This window comes from Rhinolophus sinicus, chromosome 3 (assembly GCF_057876585.1).
Source record: "Rhinolophus sinicus isolate RSI-liver-muscle chromosome 3, RSI-T2T, whole genome shotgun sequence".
Lineage (NCBI taxonomy): Eukaryota > Metazoa > Chordata > Mammalia > Chiroptera > Rhinolophidae > Rhinolophus > Rhinolophus sinicus.
The window spans coordinates 31,531,415-31,549,534 of NC_142503.1; the positions used below are offsets into that span (position 1 = coordinate 31,531,415).

The window sequence follows — 18,120 nt, forward strand, 5'->3', positions numbered from 1 at the left end:
ACCTACCCACCGGCGGCAGAAAAGTGAGCCTCGCGCGCAACACGGCCAGCCGGACTGCGGGGACCCCAGGAGCGCAGGGCGGAGGAGCAGCGCGACGGGAGGCAAGGGCGCTGGCGGCGCGGCCAGGAAAGAGCAAGGGAGGGGGCAGGAGGAGGAGGAGCAGAAGAGGGAGGCCAAAAGCCAGAGCAGCCGGGCAGCCCGAGCATCGGGGGAGAGCGGAGGAGCCCCGAGCATGTTGCCTCGGGGAGCCCTAATCCTCTCCCGCGGGCTCGCCGAGCGGTCAGTGGCTCACGGCAGCGGCGAGGCTGAAATATGATAATCAGAACAGCTGCGCCGCGCGCCCCGCAGCCAATGGGCGCGGCGCTCGCCTGACGTCCCCGCGCGCTGCGTCAGACCAATGGCGATGGAGCTGAGTTGGAGCAGAGAAGTTTGAGTAAGAGATAAGGAAGAGAGGTGCCCGAGCCGCGCCGAGTCTGCCGCCGCCGCAGCGCCTCTGCTCCGCCAGCTCCGCCGGCTTAAATTGGACTCCCCGATCCGCGAGGGCGCGGTGCAACCGGGCAGCGGCTCTCTCGGCCTTGGCAACCCCCGGGGCCACTATTTCCCACTTAGCCACAGCTCCAGCATCCTCTGTGGGCTGTTCACCAACTGTACAACCACCATTTCACTGTGGACATTACTCCCTCTTACAGATATGGGAGACATGGGAGATCCACCAAAAAGTAAGAGGCTATTTTACCTTGTGGGGCTCGGTGTGCTGGTCTTGTGCGGGGGTCTCTCTCAGGCACGGGTGCCAAGGGCTCTTCGGAGTGGAGTCATTGCCTGGAAAGAGAGAGACAGAGAGAGAGGGAGAGAGAGAGAGGAGAAGGTGGCTGTTTCTTGTTGCCGCCACGCCTGCATGCTTGCTGTGGGTTCTGATCTTCGGGAAACTGATCGTACCTTGTGTTTGAATTCGCCTGTATGCCCTCCAAAACCCTAACCTTCTGGTGCTAAGTGGTGGTTTCCAGCTCGGGAATCCTGAGCTCTCCGAGAAGGTTATTCTGTTGCAAAGGTCTGCCAGAACATACTATACCCGGAGATGTGAATTAGCATTAGACTTGCAAAAGAGAACGAATGACAACTGTATTGATGTCTGCTCTTGCTAACAATATCCAGTTCTATGTGCTATTTAAGAGCTTGCTTCATGGAAAATACAGACATCCCTGCGTTCACTTAACGTTTCTAGTCAAAACCTTTTCTTTGACTTGACTTATCCATAATCTTTCCCAGTGATTATAGCAAGGAGGGAGGAGGGAGGAAAAAGAAATACAAAATGAACGGGTTTGATTGCGTGTTAGGCTTACAAATGTAGACTATTCAAATCTGCATTTTACATATATTCCACCTCCTTTTTAAAAATGAGTCAAGGTTTTGATGGTACACTTCAATTACCATCCCAAAGAGCAATACTCTTAAAAAAGAAAGAAAGAAAGAAAAAAACTCACAGAGTACGCCCTGTAAGAGAACGACACTAAAAGTGTGTTTATCTCTGTAGGAAGTAAACGGTTAGTCAATCATGTATTTATTTTCATTTCAGAAAAACGTCTGATTTCCCTATGTGTTGGTTGCGGCAATCAAATTCACGATCAGTATATTCTGAGGGTTTCTCCGGATTTGGAATGGCATGCGGCATGTTTGAAATGTGCGGAGTGTAATCAGTATTTGGACGAGAGCTGTACGTGCTTTGTTAGAGATGGGAAAACCTACTGTAAAAGAGATTATATCAGGTACGCCATTTATACAGCTTCTTTAATTTTGTAAGATTTTCCTGTCTTTCCCCACTCCTTATTTATTATTTGGTGTGCCTTTGTCTTTTTGCAAAGTTTGCCTCATTGGGGTCCAGCGTGCAAAAGTTACCCAGTACGTATGTTACATAAATTAAATTATGCTGTTCATTTCACTTTTTAGGAAAAAAACCCTGCAAAACCCAATTGTGGTTTTAATAAATTGTGTGGTATTGAAGCTTGTTTAATTGCTTTTGGAATTTGTGAAACTCAAATTATTTTCCTCTTTTACCCTTCCCCTTCCGAAACAAAAAAAAATTTTTAAATGGGTAAGTTGGGATTTCTAAACTTAAAAAAGGTTGATGAAAAAACATGCAGTGTTTTTTTCTTTTCTATATGTTCATTTTAGTTGAGTATTTTATTAGTAACTCACAAATTCTTTGGAGATGGCAATGTAATGGGAGAAATAAAAGTTTAAGCATGTTTAGAGATGCACTTTGAAAGAGCAAATAGAAGTATTGCACTTTTTACTTTTAGGGTAAGAGTTTCTACCTGGAATAATTTAAAACCAACCCAAATATTCCCTGCAAAAAGACCGGAAATTTAATCTTTTTAAATATTAACCCTTTGGTGACATCTGATTGTCTTTTCTTTCTTATCTTATCTGAGCTGATGAATTAGACAGAGCAGATCAAATTGCCCATCATCTGTCTACGAACAATTGGTATATTTAGATAATTGAACAGCTTCCTTTCTCACATTAAAATCTGGTAACTGATAAAATGAGTGAATTGGCCATACTGACCAGACTACAGCCACATAAGGAACTTTCTGAGCTTTTTTTTTTCTTTCATTTTATTCTGCATCTAAACTTCATGCTTTGCTAATCTAAAATTTTCTTTTGACTTATGTGTGTGTGTATGTATATATATATAAATATGTGTGTCAGAAAACTTCATTTTCTGCCTTAGGAAGCCAGTAAAACTTCTAAAGTAAATTTTATTGTTTCAATAACAAGCAGAAGAGATAACACCTTTACTATTAATTTAAATAATACCAAAATTATATATTTTAAAAAAGTTTCTCTAGTGGCTATTAACAAGAAAATAGCTTTTGTAAGTTATAGACTTTCTGGAGCTGAGAACTTATTCAAGTTTAGTCAAGATTCAAGTATGCAGTTACGATTTATGCAGTTACAGTTTTTTCCTGCTCACTTAGTGTCCAGGACTTTTTTTTCCTTTTTTTAAAATCATGAAGTGGAGAGTAGAATCTTGATAGATACAACTGAACAGTTCAAAAGAAAGTTTATTAATACTTTGATAGGGGTGGGGGTGAAGAATGAGAGGAAATAGGGGAAGTGGGGAACTGGAGAAAGGGGGAGGGGTTTTTCAAATTGTTTGGTCACAAGCAAGGTAAAGTCCTCATCCTATGAAATGGAAGATTTAGAGTAGGCGGAGGGAGGCAAAACTTCTGAATCCACCTTAGTTCTGACAAATGAGCCGTTTTCATTGTTTACTTGATTGGTGTGTGAGCTCCAGATTCTGGAGAGTGGGAGCTCCCTTTGCACCTCCAGGACTATCTTTACTCCTACGGAGATAGTATTTTGCTCAATGGCATACAGACCTGTGTGTGCCTAATCCTGTATACACATTTGTAGAAGAAGCCAATCGCCTTTATCTCTCTCTCTCTCTCTCTCTCTCTCTCTCTCTCTCTCTCTCTCTCTCTCTCTCTCTCTCTCTCTCTCTCATATACACGCGCACACACACGTCCCTTTGAAATCCTGTAGTTGTAAAAGCAGAACAGAGAAACCATTTAGATTTTGGAATGCCTTTCTCCCCTTGGGGGAGTGAGGTACACCCCTCCCTGCTTTGTGTGAATCTTTCCCTCTCTTCCCTTCTCTGTTTGTAGAAATGTCCCTGCTTCTGTTATTATTGATACATAGAGAGGGGGGTCAGGGCAGTGCTTCGAAGAAGGAACTTACAAAGATTGTCTCTTGGTAAGGAAAAGTCAGCAACGAGGAAAACCTTAGAAGTGGGTCTCTCCATTTTTTGGCTGGTCATAGCTCTCAAGCAAACTGAAACAGAGGTAGATGCTTCAGCAAGTTGAAAAAGATTGAGGGAGCAGAAGCAAATTTTTCAAATAATAATAAAAGGAAGACTGTAGAGGAAACTTTCTGTTAACATTGTTGCCTGAGGAAAAATTTTTAGTTCCGGAAAAACTGCAGTGGATTTGTTGTGCAAGAGAGGGATCTGGAAACCCTCAGGTTTCATTTTGTTATTCTGCTTGTGCATTTGCGTGTGTTTGCAAACTGAGTGAGGTGACAATCTCATTCCCCAGCCTCCTTTTCTCTTGGAAGGAGTACTTTTTGTTGCAGTTTTAGAGACATTTCTAGCAGCAGAAATTGGGGGGTAGAGAGGCAAAAGTGTGGGACCAGTGGCTGCTGGAGTCGCCCTGGACTCCATCCTTTCAAAGGGATGCAAGGGCCACCCTGCAACTGATTGCTAGAGCAGCAGCCCAGGGTTCAGAACACTTCAAATATTTTCCTCTGTATGGACTGTGTGTTTTGAACTAAGAGGTGCAGACAGAAACATGGAAATTCGTAAGAAAGGAAAAGGGAATAAAAGAAAGGGAGAGGGAAAAGCGAGAGAAACCTAATCACATACATTCTTACATTCTCAGCTTCTCTGCAAATACTGATTTCAGTGTTTCAGGGCCTTGTGGCCCGGGGTCGCCGGCAGTCTCGGGTCAGGGCAGTATCCGCCTGAAATGACTCCCTCTCCCTCTGCTTCTCTCCCCGCCCCGGCCCGGTCCCCGCGCAGGTTGTACGGGATCAAATGCGCCAAGTGCAGCATTGGCTTCAGCAAGAACGACTTCGTGATGCGCGCCCGCTCCAAGGTGTACCACATCGAGTGTTTCCGCTGCGTGGCCTGCAGCCGCCAGCTCATCCCCGGGGACGAGTTCGCGCTGCGGGAGGACGGGCTCTTCTGTCGCGCAGACCACGACGTGGTGGAGAGAGCCAGCCTGGGCGCCGGCGACCCACTCAGCCCCCTGCACCCGGCGCGACCGCTGCAAATGGCAGGTACTCTTCGGGCCGGCCTGGAGGGAGGCAGGCTCCGCGAGGCAGGCGCCAGGCTAGGTCCGCGGCGGCCCTGCCAGCGTGCTGGCGGCTGCAACAACCCTGGTAGCTACAGGGCGGTCACTGTGGCAGCGGCGGTGGCCTGCAGTTAGTTAACTGAAATGTTCTGCGTGCAGTTTGCCCTGTGCTTCGCTCTTTTGCAGCCAAGGTTCAATGCACTCATTGTCTCCTTGACTTGCCCTACACACCTACAGGTCTGTGTGTCTCTATATGGGTGCGCATGAATGTACACCACTTGAGCACAAATGTATACACGCGCTCACAGTACTTCCAAGTTCACTTGGCCTTCAAACCCTGACTTATGAAAACGGGCATAAGCTCCCCACCAGGTATTCTCCATGCTGCAGCCTCATTAAATGGGTGGAGCTCTGGGCCCCTGGAGCTTCCTCCTTTAACCCAATGAAGGAAGTTTAGCTGGCCTCAAGGCGTTAGGCTTTCCAATCCTTTTTCCTTTTTCCACACTCAAAAACATTTTTTAAAATTTATTTTTATTCTTTTGTGAGAAAATGAACCTGAAAAGATATAGTCTTAATAACTGCAGGCCATTGCACAGAGCTGTAAGTTAAAACTGTCAACAAGGTAATCGGCAGTAATTGCCTTTTAAAGGGAGCCTGCCTCTTTAAACCATTCATTCTAAGTGATTTGGTGAGAATTTCATCTTCAGGCCTGTGGCTGTAACACGAAATTGACCCCATAGGTGTTGATCTGACCCTAGGATATCCTGGAAGGTATAGGATTTGTACTGTATGGATCAGAGGGCCTTTGCCCCAGGAAGGAGAATAGAAACAGAGTAAGGTAGCCAGGAAGGGCCAGGGGTAAGAAGGCAGACAATGTTTCCAATCCTGCCTTCTGGTCATGAATAGATATGCCCAGTGCAGTTTTTAAAGTATCAGTTCCCACTAAACACTGGCTGAGAAAACTACAGCTCTTCCCCCTCTGCTTTCTGGCAGCTCTAAGAATTCTATCCTGGAGGAATTGTGACTAGCTTGCACTGGGGCAAAGCCAGAGGTGGCAACCTGTTGGGTGCAACTTACGCTCTTGTGGGAAAATACAGAGGAGGCTGAAATATTGGGAGGGAGTCAGGAGACAGAACACTTCCCAGCTGTCGTTTATCTAGAGCCTAGGCAGCTCAATGGAGTTTCAGTTTTCCTTTGCTTGGGGTCAACCCATTTCAGGAACATCCAGGTAGATTTAGTACCAAGAAAGATCAAGGACTGGAGAGGTGACTGAAATACCGAGTTTCATTAGCCCCTGACACGTGTGTCCCCTCTGGACTGAAGTTCAAGCCTTTCTGGCAGAATATTCCTCTGCTGTTGCATTGCTGACCTACGGGCCGGTGTGGTGTGGTGTCTCTGCTGTCACTGGGGTGTTCTGAATTACTTTCCCTGGCACCCTCTGTGACCATAGCCTGAGTCTGGAGGTGAGGGGTACTTGGTGTGACCTGGATGCAGTCTGGGTATGAGGAAAGGCGAGGAGGGAGGAGAAACAATGCTGAAAGAAGGCACCCCTGCTGCGAACTTGGGGGCAGGCCCTGAGACATGCACCCCTTTGCTAACACTGTGTTGACATGAGCAGGGGCGGAGGCTGCGTTCCGGCGGGATTACTCAACATTGACCTCTGAGGTTAGAAACGAGATTTTATTCTACCTTTCGCTTCCCTCACCGGCATCTCTGCTGCCCCTGCTTTGTCAGTGGAGACAGCAAAGCACTGGCCATTGTCCGGGAGCCGCGGGGTAGTTAAGTGCCCGGCGCGAGCTAATGGCACCCCTTAACCCACAGCCGAGCCCATCTCCGCCCGGCAGCCGGCCTTGCGGCCTCATGTCCACAAGCAGCCGGAGAAGACCACCCGTGTGCGGACTGTGCTGAACGAGAAGCAGCTGCACACCTTGCGGACCTGCTACGCCGCCAACCCCCGGCCCGATGCTCTCATGAAGGAGCAACTAGTGGAGATGACAGGCCTCAGCCCCCGCGTGATCCGGGTCTGGTTTCAAAACAAGCGGTGCAAGGACAAGAAGCGGAGCATCATGATGAAGCAGCTTCAACAGCAGCAGCCCAATGACAAAACTGTGAGTGGCCCAGGGACAGGGCAGGGGACCCAGGGGAAGCAGAGGAGGCATGCCAGGTGCGTACTGGCTGCCCAGTTTGGAGCTCGGTTTCCATCCTGCTTTGGAGCAGGAGCCTTGATGGACGACAGCTCCTTACCCCCACCCAAGCCCTGGGGAGAGGCAGCCGGCCACCAGGCCTACCGGTGAGGGCTGACCTGCCTGGGAGGCCGCTCCTGTGGGTTCCCCAGCCTGCGTGGGTGGGCTCGCGCCCTTCAACCTCACCCCCACTGAGGAACCGGAAGCACATGGGCTTCCCTCTAGGCAGGCAGCAGCAAGGCCTGGCTCTAGTTTTGCCAACATTTAGGACGTTAGTTCCTCTTACACTGGAAAGGAGAGAGGAACAACTTCTTGGCTTCCTATCAAAACCACGGGCTTAGGGGTTGGGTCACCCTGGGGGTCCTCTGGCCCCCGCCTCACAGCGGGCTAGGCCTGCTACCTTCAGGCCAGCGTGGCCCCCCAAGGTAACCCAAAAAAAACACGACACCCTCCGCTCAAGGTCAAGCCCAGGCCTCTAGAGACATCAGTCCCCTGGCACCATTATCCACTATCATCCTTGGTCTAGGGCAGCACCCACCCCTCAGGCCTTCTGGTTAAAATAACCTAAAGAGTTCTTTTTTTTTCCTTTTGCTTTTTACTACTTCGGTCCTATTTTTAAATGCCGTAAAACCTGCTGTCATTAAACTTGGCAGGCTGGCCAAGCCTGGGCCAGGGCACTTTCTAAGTTGGTTAGTGCATAATAGCACAATAGCCACCAGACCTAAATACTTGAGGGTGGGGGTGGCTCAGCAGGGAGAACTGCCTTATGAAAATCTAGCTGAAAATCTAACTGAAACTACCCAGAAAAGCACCATATCTAGAGGCTGAAGGAAGGCCTATCTTGCCTCAGCGTTCTACTTCTGGGAGGCTATGGCCTGGGAAGGCAGGCGGAGGAACTGGGAAGAACTGTGAGTGTAAGGGAAAGAAGAAAGTCAGAATAGAATTTGATTTAATAAGGACCAAGCAGTTCTAATAGTCCAATCCACAGAAGCAGAAAAACAAAACAGTAAAACAAAACTGAACTCCCGCTAATATCCATACGTGCAGCAGATTAACTGAGTCAATAAAAGCCACAATATAGATAAGATAATACCAGGGTATATTTGCTTAACCTGTGCAGACAATGGAGGGAGGGAGTTTGCTCATTAACATGTTGGGATGGGGGGGGGGGAACCTATTCACAGAATATCCAGGGGATGACAGGAACTCCCATGGTGGCTGCCAGTCCAGAGAGACACGACGGTGGCTTACAGGCAAACCCAGTGGAGGTGCAAAGTTACCAGCCACCTTGGAAAGTACTGAGTGACTTCGCCTTGCAGAGTGACATAGATCAGCCTGCTTTTCAGCAACTGGTAAGTGTCAGCTCCCAGGGTGAGAAGGCAGAATCTCCAACAGAAAGGAGATTCTGGTTTAACTGTTACACAATGAAAGATTCAGGGGGCTGTTGCCTCTGAGGCCCCAGGGTTGGGGAGAGAGGAAGGAGGTATGGTGAAGAGAAGAAGACAAGCTTGCAAGAAAAACCTCTTGTGATTCTTTTTTATGAGAGTACGTCATTTGACCAGATAGGTTGAATTTTCTATCAGTCAGTTCTGCTTTGATGCATTAACTTTAAGGAGCCTAACTAAATAGACATGTGTGGGGAAGGTGATCAGGGTTGCAGAATCATGCCTCTTAGACTTGAGAGTTGGAAGGGACTTGAGATAGAGATGACCTTGACATTTTAATCAGCTATTAGTAAATTTATTGCCTTCTCACCTCCTAGAGAGTGGTATATGTAAGGACCTAAATCAAGATGTTTGTAATAATGTTGAAATGCATAATCAATGTTATTATCAGTGAGCAGCAGACATCTGTCTGGGTGCCATTTTCAAATATATCAGAGTTCTTATTCAAAGATATGATTGATACTTTTTGTTACTGTATCCATTTCCGGGACTGTCTTAATCTAAAATGTAGGACTACTTAAATATGTTTAAGTGTATGAGCTCAAACGTCATACAGTTACATCTTGTGGGGCATGTATATAGCAAAAGGAACATGAGTTCTAACAATCAGAGAGATAATATGTGAAAATCTGTTTTAGCATTAATGTTTAACACATCCAGAAAAGGGAAAAAGAACTTACCCCTCGCCTACAAAATGTTTAAGGGTTAAGATAAATAAGATTATTAAATATATGTCCTTTGTGATATGGGATAGGTACAAATAAGATTTTTTTTTCTTAAATAGTAAACAGCTCTATGGAATCTTGTTCTGTAAATGAGATCTATCCTAAAAACTGTTCCTTTCATTGGAAGTGAAGCTTTAGTTGAGGTTAGCTTTTTACCCTCACGTTTATCCGAGGAGCATTTTCTTTCTCTGTGGCAAGTCAGGTAATGGGCTTGAGTCAGTGGTTACAAAGGCCTGGCCCAAGTTTATGTTGTAAATGGGCCAGGCTAGAGTCAAGGCAAATTTGAGATGTCCCTTGACCTCACAATGGGCAAGTTTAAGTGGGTAGGTAGGAAGGTAGACTCTGGAAAATTAGGAAAAAAAGAATTTATTTTAAAGTCAGGTTAATCTTATGAGTTATTTGAGGGAAACCTGCATCATAGAGGGAGGGTTCAGGGCAGCCAAGTGTTTGCACCTTCTGAAACTTTAGTGTCAGATGTGAGTGGTAGAAGGGGAGCCAAGGTAAGAGGCTGGGTGGGGGCAGGGTGGAGAAGGAGGTTTAACAGCAGCAACACAATACTTTCGGCTCAAAAGAAGGAGCCAGATATTTATAATGCGATGACGTTATAATATATGGGTCTCCTCTCGGAAGTAAGAGCCTTAAAGAGAAAGAGAGAAAGACAGAAAGCCCGAAAGGCAGCAGGACCAACAACAAGAAAGAAAGCCCAAGCTGTGAACCCTCTGAGGAGTTAATCATTGTTCTGTGGAGCCTCCTCTGAATCACCCGTCACAGTCACGGGATCTGAGCGTGTGTTATGGATTTTCCAACTCAAGAAATGAGGCTTTGATGCCCAGAGACTGAGAACTCGCCTGCTCCCAGGGCAACATGTAGCCAGCAGGATAATTTTATTTCGAGCATGCACGGCAGAGTTGCGATGCCATTTTACAGTGGGAAACACATTTGTTCTTAAATAATTTAATGCAACATAGTGTTGGGAATTCAGTTGCAGTTAAAACAGAGATCTCTTGGAAAATGGGAGAGGATTTCTTCTTCTTTTCCTTGTAGGCTTTCTTTAAGCCTATTAAAATTTAATTATAAATGCTGCTATCTATCTACATATCTGTCTGTCTACACACACAGGCTTGTACATACATACACTTAGATGATGAGTTTATAATCCTTTTATGAATGTGATCACAGCCTCCTTTATTCATTTCTCAACCTTCTATGCAGGTCAATTTTTCAGAAGGAGGACCGGGCTCTAATTCTACTGGCAGTGAAGTGGCGTCGATGTCCTCTCAGCTCCCAGATACACCCAACAGCATGGTAGCCAGTCCTATTGAGGCATGAGGAACATTCATTCAGATGTATTTTTTTTTCCCTGTTGGAGAAAGTGGGAAATTATAATGTTGAACTCCAAAACAAAAGTATTTAACGACCCAGTCAATGAAAACTGAATTGAGAAATGAATGCTCCATGAAATGCACGAAGTCTGTTTTAATGACAAGGTGATATGGTAGCAACACTGTGAAGACAATCATGGGATTTTACTAGAATTAAAACAAACAACAACAACAAAAAAACCCAAACCCAACATACGCTATCCAATGACCTTAGGAGTACTGAAAAAAAAAAAGACGTTTTTAAAACGTAGAGGATTTATATTCAAGGATCTCAAAAAAGCATTTTCATTTCACTGCACATCTAGAGAAACGCAGAAATAGAGATTTTCTAGTCCATCCTATTCTGAATGGTGCTGTTTCTATATTGGTCATTGCCTTGCCAAAAGAGCTCCAGCAAATGAGCAGGAAGAGAAACTGGCCTCCTTGGCTGAAAGAGTCCTTTCAGGAAGGTGGAGCTGCATTGGTTTGCGATGTTTTTAGTTAACTTTAACAAGGGGTTAATTGAAATCCTGGGTTTCTTAGCATGTCCTGTAGCTGGTTTCTTTTTTTTCTTTAGCTCCTCCCCCCCACACTTTTTTTTTTTTTTTTTTTTTTTGAGATCCATCCTCTATGGAGAAGTCTGAAGCGACTTTAAAGGTTTTTGAATTCAGATTTAAAAACCAACTTATAAAGCATTGCAACAAGGTTACCTCTATTTTGTCACAAGCGTCTCGGGATTGTGTTTGACTTGTGTCTGTCCAAGAACTTTCCCCCCAAAGATGTGTATAGTTATTGGTTAAAATGACTGTTTTCTCTCTCTCGGGAAATAAAGAGGAAAAAAAAAGGAAACTTTTTTTTGTTTGCTCTTGCATTGCAAAAATTATAAAGTAATTTATTATTTATTGTCGGAAGACTTGCCACTTTTCATGTCATTTGACATTTTTTGTTTGCTGAAGTAAAAAAAAAGGATAAAGGTTGTACCGTGGTCTTTGAATTATATGTCTAATTCTATGTGTTTTGTCTTTTTTTCTTAAATATTATGTGAAATCAAAGCGCCATATGTAGGATTATATCTTCAGGACTATTTCACTAATAAACGTTTGGCATAGATAAATAAATAAACGCAATGATCCAGGGTCCCTCTTTTATGTTTACAAGTAAGCCTTTAAAATGTCTGAAATTAAGTACTGCATGTGAATGGTTAGTAAGCTGACTTACAATAGGTGTGATGTTTTGTTGCAAATAATTAAGGTTGAGCTTGCAAGTTTGCATTGCAATACTGGGATCAAAACTGGTTGGAAGCCTTTAGCTCACAGCTGTGATAATGTTACTCGTTTGTGAAAATGAAATGCTATCTTCTGTCCTGCTCCCCACCTTTCCTTCCTCCTGTCTGTTTTCTTGCCCTACCCCCCTACCGCCCCCCAAAATAAGACGAGGGTTTCGGCTTAAAGTGGGTTTTGATTCTGAGTCACTTTTATTTTCTTAGAGTAAGTGCTTTATACCAAAGTCTCCTGCTTAGGATTGTTGAAATGACCCATATTTCAAGTATAAGCTCTTGCTAAAAGAGAGGCTTTCTGCCTAGCCAGTGAGGTATGACCATTATTTACCGGTGGCGGCTGTCAGCCGATTGAGAAATGCTGCTTTATTTGCGCAGGAAGAACAGAGTGAGAGAGGAGAGAGTTTTCTCAGCAATTCTCAGACCAGTCAGCGTGTTTTCTTGCCTTTGCCCCCACCTCCGTGCCCAATTTGTTTCCTCACCCTGTCTTGTCCCCCAATTCCAATTCCAAAACCCTTGGAGGGGTGACAGGCTGGGGCCGAGGGCCGGAACCGCCTTTTATGGTAGGGGGACCGGGTTGCTTGCTTTGCAGGCCCCCTTCGGCGGTTGGGACTCCGTGGACTTGCCTTCTAACACGTTTTCCCCCTGGCATTTAGCAATAGTTCCCGTGTGATAGCCAGCACCCAGTACTAGGTAAATGGCCCTGTCTGTCATTAGGCTTTCCGGAGCTGCTTCGTTTGCGGGAATAGAGTTAGGACTGGGGGTTCTATTTTGACCCTATCTTTCCATCCCCCCAGGATGATACTTGGACTCTTTAGCAACTGGATTCACTTGTACGCGCGAATATAATGCCGTTTTAAATATCTGATAACTGGTAATAAATACGAAAGCTAACGTACCCTAATCATGTGTCTGTGGCGTGTGCCCCTTCGGACCCCTGCCAGGGAGCAGGGCGGAGGCCGTACTCGAAGCGAGCGAGCCCCGCAGCCCCCAGCTCTCACTTCGCTTTTCCCCTCTCCAAACCTGCGCTAGTCGGGAAAGGAGACTCAATTAGGCTTTTGTTTGGCATCGTTCTACTTAACGGGTTAATTACAGGCTCTCACGTGGGGGCAGAGAGAAAACAAACTTTGCATTGAAAATGTTACAGTGCATTAGACATGCCCGTTGATTACTTTGATTGTTGTGTCTAATTCTTGACAGAGGGGTAATAATTTGGCCGGCAGTAATAATGGCTTGTAGTAGTCTGTGGAGAAAAATAGGAGTTATGTCTTATCTCGCACAGATCTTCTCTCTTTTTTTTTTTCTTGGTCTTCCTTTTCTCTCCTGTGTCTCTCCTCCAATGTCTTGCGCCGACTTGATTCTTTTAGCTTCCGGTTCACAATTTCCATTTGTCTGCCTTTTCAGTTTTCCTTTTTCCTTACCATCATACCTGGGATAGCTAACTAATAAGTACAAGGCTGGCAGGTCCAACGTGAATGTTGGTGTCACACCTGCACAGTCACTAATCGCCCAAGCCCTGGTTTGGGAACCATTAAATTTCCTTCCCCAGCCATAGCTTCTGGTGGGCTCTTTTGAGAAGTTAGCACCTACGGATGAAAAAACAAAACAAAACAAAACACTTTATTTAGGGTTTGAATGCAATGGAGGGTCTTAAGTGAGGCACACATCTTTGTGATGCTTTCTCCTCCTGACATTTATTTCTAAGGTTAGGGGGAGGGGGTGGGGGGGAGGTGATGTTTTACATATAGATGTCAGCCTATTCTGAAGTCCACAGCTTGAATTTAAGTACAGTAATTTGGGAGGGGAGTGATGAATGATTTGGTTTCACTTGGTAGATTCAAGATATTTGTTGCCTGATGGCTGAGAATGGATTGATGGGTCGATAGCATTCTAGTTCTTGTATTATTCATAGGAAAGGTGTATTCCCTTCTAGACTCCTCAGCATGTGCTCTAAAATGTGTAGCTGAAATGTCTTCTTGTTTGCAAACTGTCTCTTGCACGTACTCTTCTTCCCCCTGCACACCTCTGGAGACCTAGTTTTGAGCTATGCTCTTCTAATGAAATTCCTCCTGTTTGCTATTATCTTTGATCCTCCCTCCCCTTATTACTCTGAATTCTTCCTTCTGGACATTATGACTCATTTCCTCCAGCTTCTGCAAGCTAAAATTTAATGTAACTGAAAGCATCCAGGACGCTCCCCTTAAGTCAGGGAATCCATATCAATATCTATATTTTTAAAGACAGGGTTTCCCCCTCTACTGTTTCAGTGCAGTAGAATCTTCTATTTCAGTCTACTGTCTCTCTCCCTTTCATCACACGGACCTGCTTTTTCTTGCCATTAAAAAAAAGTCCTTTCTAAGTTAGAATAGATTTTTTCCTTGGTTGAAATAACATTTCTGGTTATTGGAGATTCTATGTGGGTTTGTGTACCCAGTTACCAATTCACAACCAATTTTTTGGAATTCAAGATTAAATAGATGACTTTGTGACACTGATGCTCTATCCCCTGGTTGTTAAACTCATTGTATTGACCTCTTTTCTGGTCCATCTTACCCTTTTGACCACCAGCCAAAAGACAATGTACTTTTAAGTTACCTAGAAGTACTTTGCATTTCCCTAGCACCTTGATTTTCAAGCCATAAGATCGTGCTTATTGAAATCTCTTTTGCAAGTCCCATGTGGATTTACTTAGCCTTTTCCTTTTTCTTAAAACACAAGGGAAAAAAGTTAAAACTCGGTCTAAACCATCAGAAGAGCTAAGTTTGCATGGAACCCAGCCAGTTTGGGTTTTTAACCTCACCCCTAATGCAAGTAAACTAAGCAGAAAGTACTTATTTTATTATTTGTCAAGTTCAGTTTATTTAAGTTTTATAAAGGAGATTTCTAATTGAAACTATGCTTGAGTTCTATTCATTAAGGACTATTTACTTCCTCTCTGCTGATCAACAGTTAAAGATTACATCACAACAAGGCAAGTCAAATTTTCTTTGGGGGCACTGGGAGAAAGGAGGGAGGGATTATTTTGTGCCTTTATTTAAAAAGTGTTACTTTCTACTTTCAAAAATGACCCCAAATCTTGAATTCTCGTTAACTATTTAAAATAAAAACAATTAACATGTACAGTGTTGAGTCGGTGTTTTTAAACTAAAATGTAAGTAGTTAATTCAGGGCGCTGGCCACCAATTCTGTTTACTGATCTTTTCTGATTGTTGTTTTCTTGATAACCGAGCAAGCCACTGAATGGCTGTTTGAGCCCAGGCGCCACAAACATAAACTTCACAGCTTACAATGTCCCAAGTCGTGATGGAGGATCTCTCCACACCTCCCGGAGACTTCTGAAGTGTAGACAGAGAAGTTGGTTCACAGGGAGCAAAGGAGGGGGAGGGGCGGGAGCGAAGGCTGCCGAGTGCGCTGTGAGCCTTGTTACTATCATCACATCCTTTAATTTTTATGGCGCTGAAGCTGTTGGCTCTGAGAAGCCAGTTTCTGTGCCTTGGAGAGGGCAGTCTCTCCCCTGAGCTGCACTCAAGACAACTGGATTGTTTTTATTTTTTGAAACTTTATTTTGCGAATCTTTCTGCTTCAGGACCCCACTGCAACAGTTCTCGGCAATGATAAGCAAAGCGTTGTGAAAAGAAAACCACTTTTTCCCCAAAAGGGGACGCCTAGATTTGGGGGGAAAGAGGTGGGGGTAAGATTACTTTTCGCCAGGTGAGAAGGAAAGGCACACTGACCTACCCTTTACGACAGACCTATGGGAGATTCTGCTGAACCCTCTCCACGCCTGGAGTCCTCTCTCCATTCTATTGATCAAAAGTTCCTGTTCATTTCAGGGTGCTGTTATTTGTGAATTTGATAGAGTTGGCGCCTTATTTTTGCCGTCTTCTTAGTGGTTCTCCCCTCTGGTGCATTTCCTATGTCCAGCGGTCAGGGTAGCGCCTCGTCTGTATTCAGCTTTGGGGTGGGTGGGTGCTGGGAAGGGGGACCCGACACTGGTCTAACCAGCCCCGCGACTCGCGCGGGCGAGTCAGCCCTTGATCCCTTAAAGAAGGGACAGTCGTGGTCGGGAGAGGAAAAAAGGGTGTTGCTGGGCCCTTCTCTCTCAGGAGTTGATCAGGTTGGCAGATCTGGAGGGCTAATCCAAACAAGGCGCTTGACTTGTGAGGTCGCGAGTCTAGACAGAGCTGGTGGCTCGGCGGCTCCTTATCTTTCCCTGGAATCAGCCGAAGAGGCGCTCCCCGGCCCACCGCGCGGCGCAGACGGCACAACAAACACAGCACCTGAGGCTTTACAGCTCGCTTTATTGTTTAATGGGGAATGCTGCAAAACAGTCATTTGTTTTCTCGGCCTCGCGGCTCAGCCGCTGGGAAGCCGGCCGCGGACGCTGGGCGGGGGTGTGCGCCAGCGCCCCGCAATCGCTCGGGCCTGCGCGGGAGGGCACGCGCAGCGACCCTCCTGCTCCCTCCCCTTCCTCCCAGGCCCTATGCCAGGGCCTACGGGAAACCCTACCGCTGCCCTGTTCTTTATTCGGCACCCCGGAGGTGGAGGTGGTAGGGGAACTGTAGGAGAAAGCTTAGGGAGAGGTGTTTGGGGGTAATCCCGCATCTTCTCTTGCTGCCTGGAAATGACAGCTCTGCTCTCTAACCACTTACAGTTTGTGGGGTCAGTGGGCTCTGACTCAAGGGCGATCAATAAAAACATTTAGTTCAGTCATAAGCTGCTCCTCCGCACATCCCTCCACCCCCACTCCCCGAATGTAACGAGAAAGATGCGTCACCATCTTGGACAGGGTGTCCCGGAGTGGTGGAGCGCCCTTTCTTTCTCAGTGAGCACAGAATAGTGGCCTGACTTTCCAGTGTTTTCGTGAGCACTCGACTGGGCAAAACATGGAAGGCTTCCTTGATTCTCCAGCTGGCTACACCACAGAGGCTGGCACTGTCATCCATTTGGGAGCAAAGGGACCATTGGGACAGAGTTTGCTGTGTCCTTTTTGGAATGACAGCCAAGCTCGGGGATTTATAATCAAGGCTCGAATTTCAAATTAATTGAGTGAAATTAAGTTAATTATAATTTTGGTCCTTCCCTATGGGAATTTTTTCTTGTTTCAAAAAGGAGGGAGCGTTCCTAGTTACATCTTGTTATTCACTATTACAGTTTGCAGACAACGTCATGTGTGTATGATTGTGTGTCCTGGGCATGGAACAGATAATACTGCCTCTTTGAAAACTAACCAGAAATGTAGGTGAGGGCAATTTGGTTACGTGCTTAATGTGGCGGTAATACAAACACCTCCGCCACCCAGCTTTGGAGACACTGCAAAACCACATCACGCTTTTTCCCTGCCTGGTTTCAGCCTCACAACTGTGTGTCAGATGAAAAAAGACAAAACAAAACAAAATCCAAGTTTCATGAGATTGAAGGATTTCTGAAGGGAGATTGAAAAAAAGAACAACATTTCTTTCTCCAGAAAAGAATCCTTAACTGTTAAGCTAGGCACTGACTTTTCTTTTTCTCATGGGTAAGAGTTGCTGTTTATTTTGATCTGTCACAAATACAAAGTGTTGTTTGAAACTTGTTAAACCTAGCAGGTATATGGAGATAATACTAGACAGGCCACTGAATATGATAAAGTAAATTATGGTGGGAATTAACTTTTAGGGACTGAGGATTTTACTTTTTCCCAATAGCTTTTTATAGTCAAAATTCTTCAAAATGTTCTATTTATTTCCTCACAGTTCTGTAATATCAAACAGCTTTTCAATGTACAGTAAAGATATGATTGGTAAATTACACATGTTCTATTCTGCAGTTATAATAATTTAAACAAGTTAGATTCTCAGTTTTAAATAAGATTTCATTGAAAATATTGCCCACACCTATGTAAAAACATATTTTGTCTTAAAAATTTCAGTACTTATTAGAACTATTAATTTTTAAATTAGATACAGGAAGTTTACTTTAAAAATAGGTTTAGCAAAGGGAAAGGTATATCTGAGTTGGAGGGAGGACTAGGAGGAAATAGGAAGAAAATGAATAAGATTTCTGAAAAGAGCATGTATACTTTCAAATAGCATATTTTAAGTAATTTAGGGATCAATAGTTGTGAGCCAAATAGTGAAAAATCTCATTTAAACTCACAAAATATAACTGCTTATTTAAAATTTTATATCAATAGTCTGAGAATTTTTGTTACGGGAGATCCTTTCTCAAGAAGAAACACTTTAAATAAAAATAACCTGGCAACCTAAATAGCATTTAAGATTTAATTCATAAAACA

The 18,120-nt window shown here is 44.8% G+C and overlaps 1 protein-coding gene across 1 annotated transcript; it reads left to right on the top strand.

The window, feature by feature from the left end:
* Positions 1–439: 439 nt before the first annotated feature.
* Positions 440–10,821, top strand: ISL1 (ISL LIM homeobox 1). The gene is made up of 6 exons (XM_019736205.3): positions 440–719; positions 1,574–1,763; positions 4,580–4,839; positions 6,675–6,961; positions 8,221–8,388; positions 10,419–10,821. Exons 1-6 carry the CDS (start codon positions 692–694, stop codon positions 10,533–10,535), a joined length of 1,050 nt encoding a protein of 349 aa, XP_019591764.1. The 5' UTR covers positions 440–691; the 3' UTR covers positions 10,536–10,821.
* Positions 10,822–18,120: the final 7,299 nt, after the last annotated feature.

What these genes read in the sequence shown, in the direction of transcription:
- ISL1 (XM_019736205.3), top strand. Translation starts at nt 692, where the DNA reads ATGGGAGACATGGGAGATCCACCAAAAA. An exon ending in GCGACCGCTGCAAATGGCAG is followed by an intron (nt 4,840 to 6,674) that starts GTACTCTTCGGG and finishes CTTAACCCACAG; the next exon opens with CCGAGCCCATCTCCGCCCGG. An exon ending in AGCAGCCCAATGACAAAACT is followed by an intron (nt 6,962 to 8,220) that starts GTGAGTGGCCCA and finishes ACCTATTCACAG; the next exon opens with AATATCCAGGGGATGACAGG.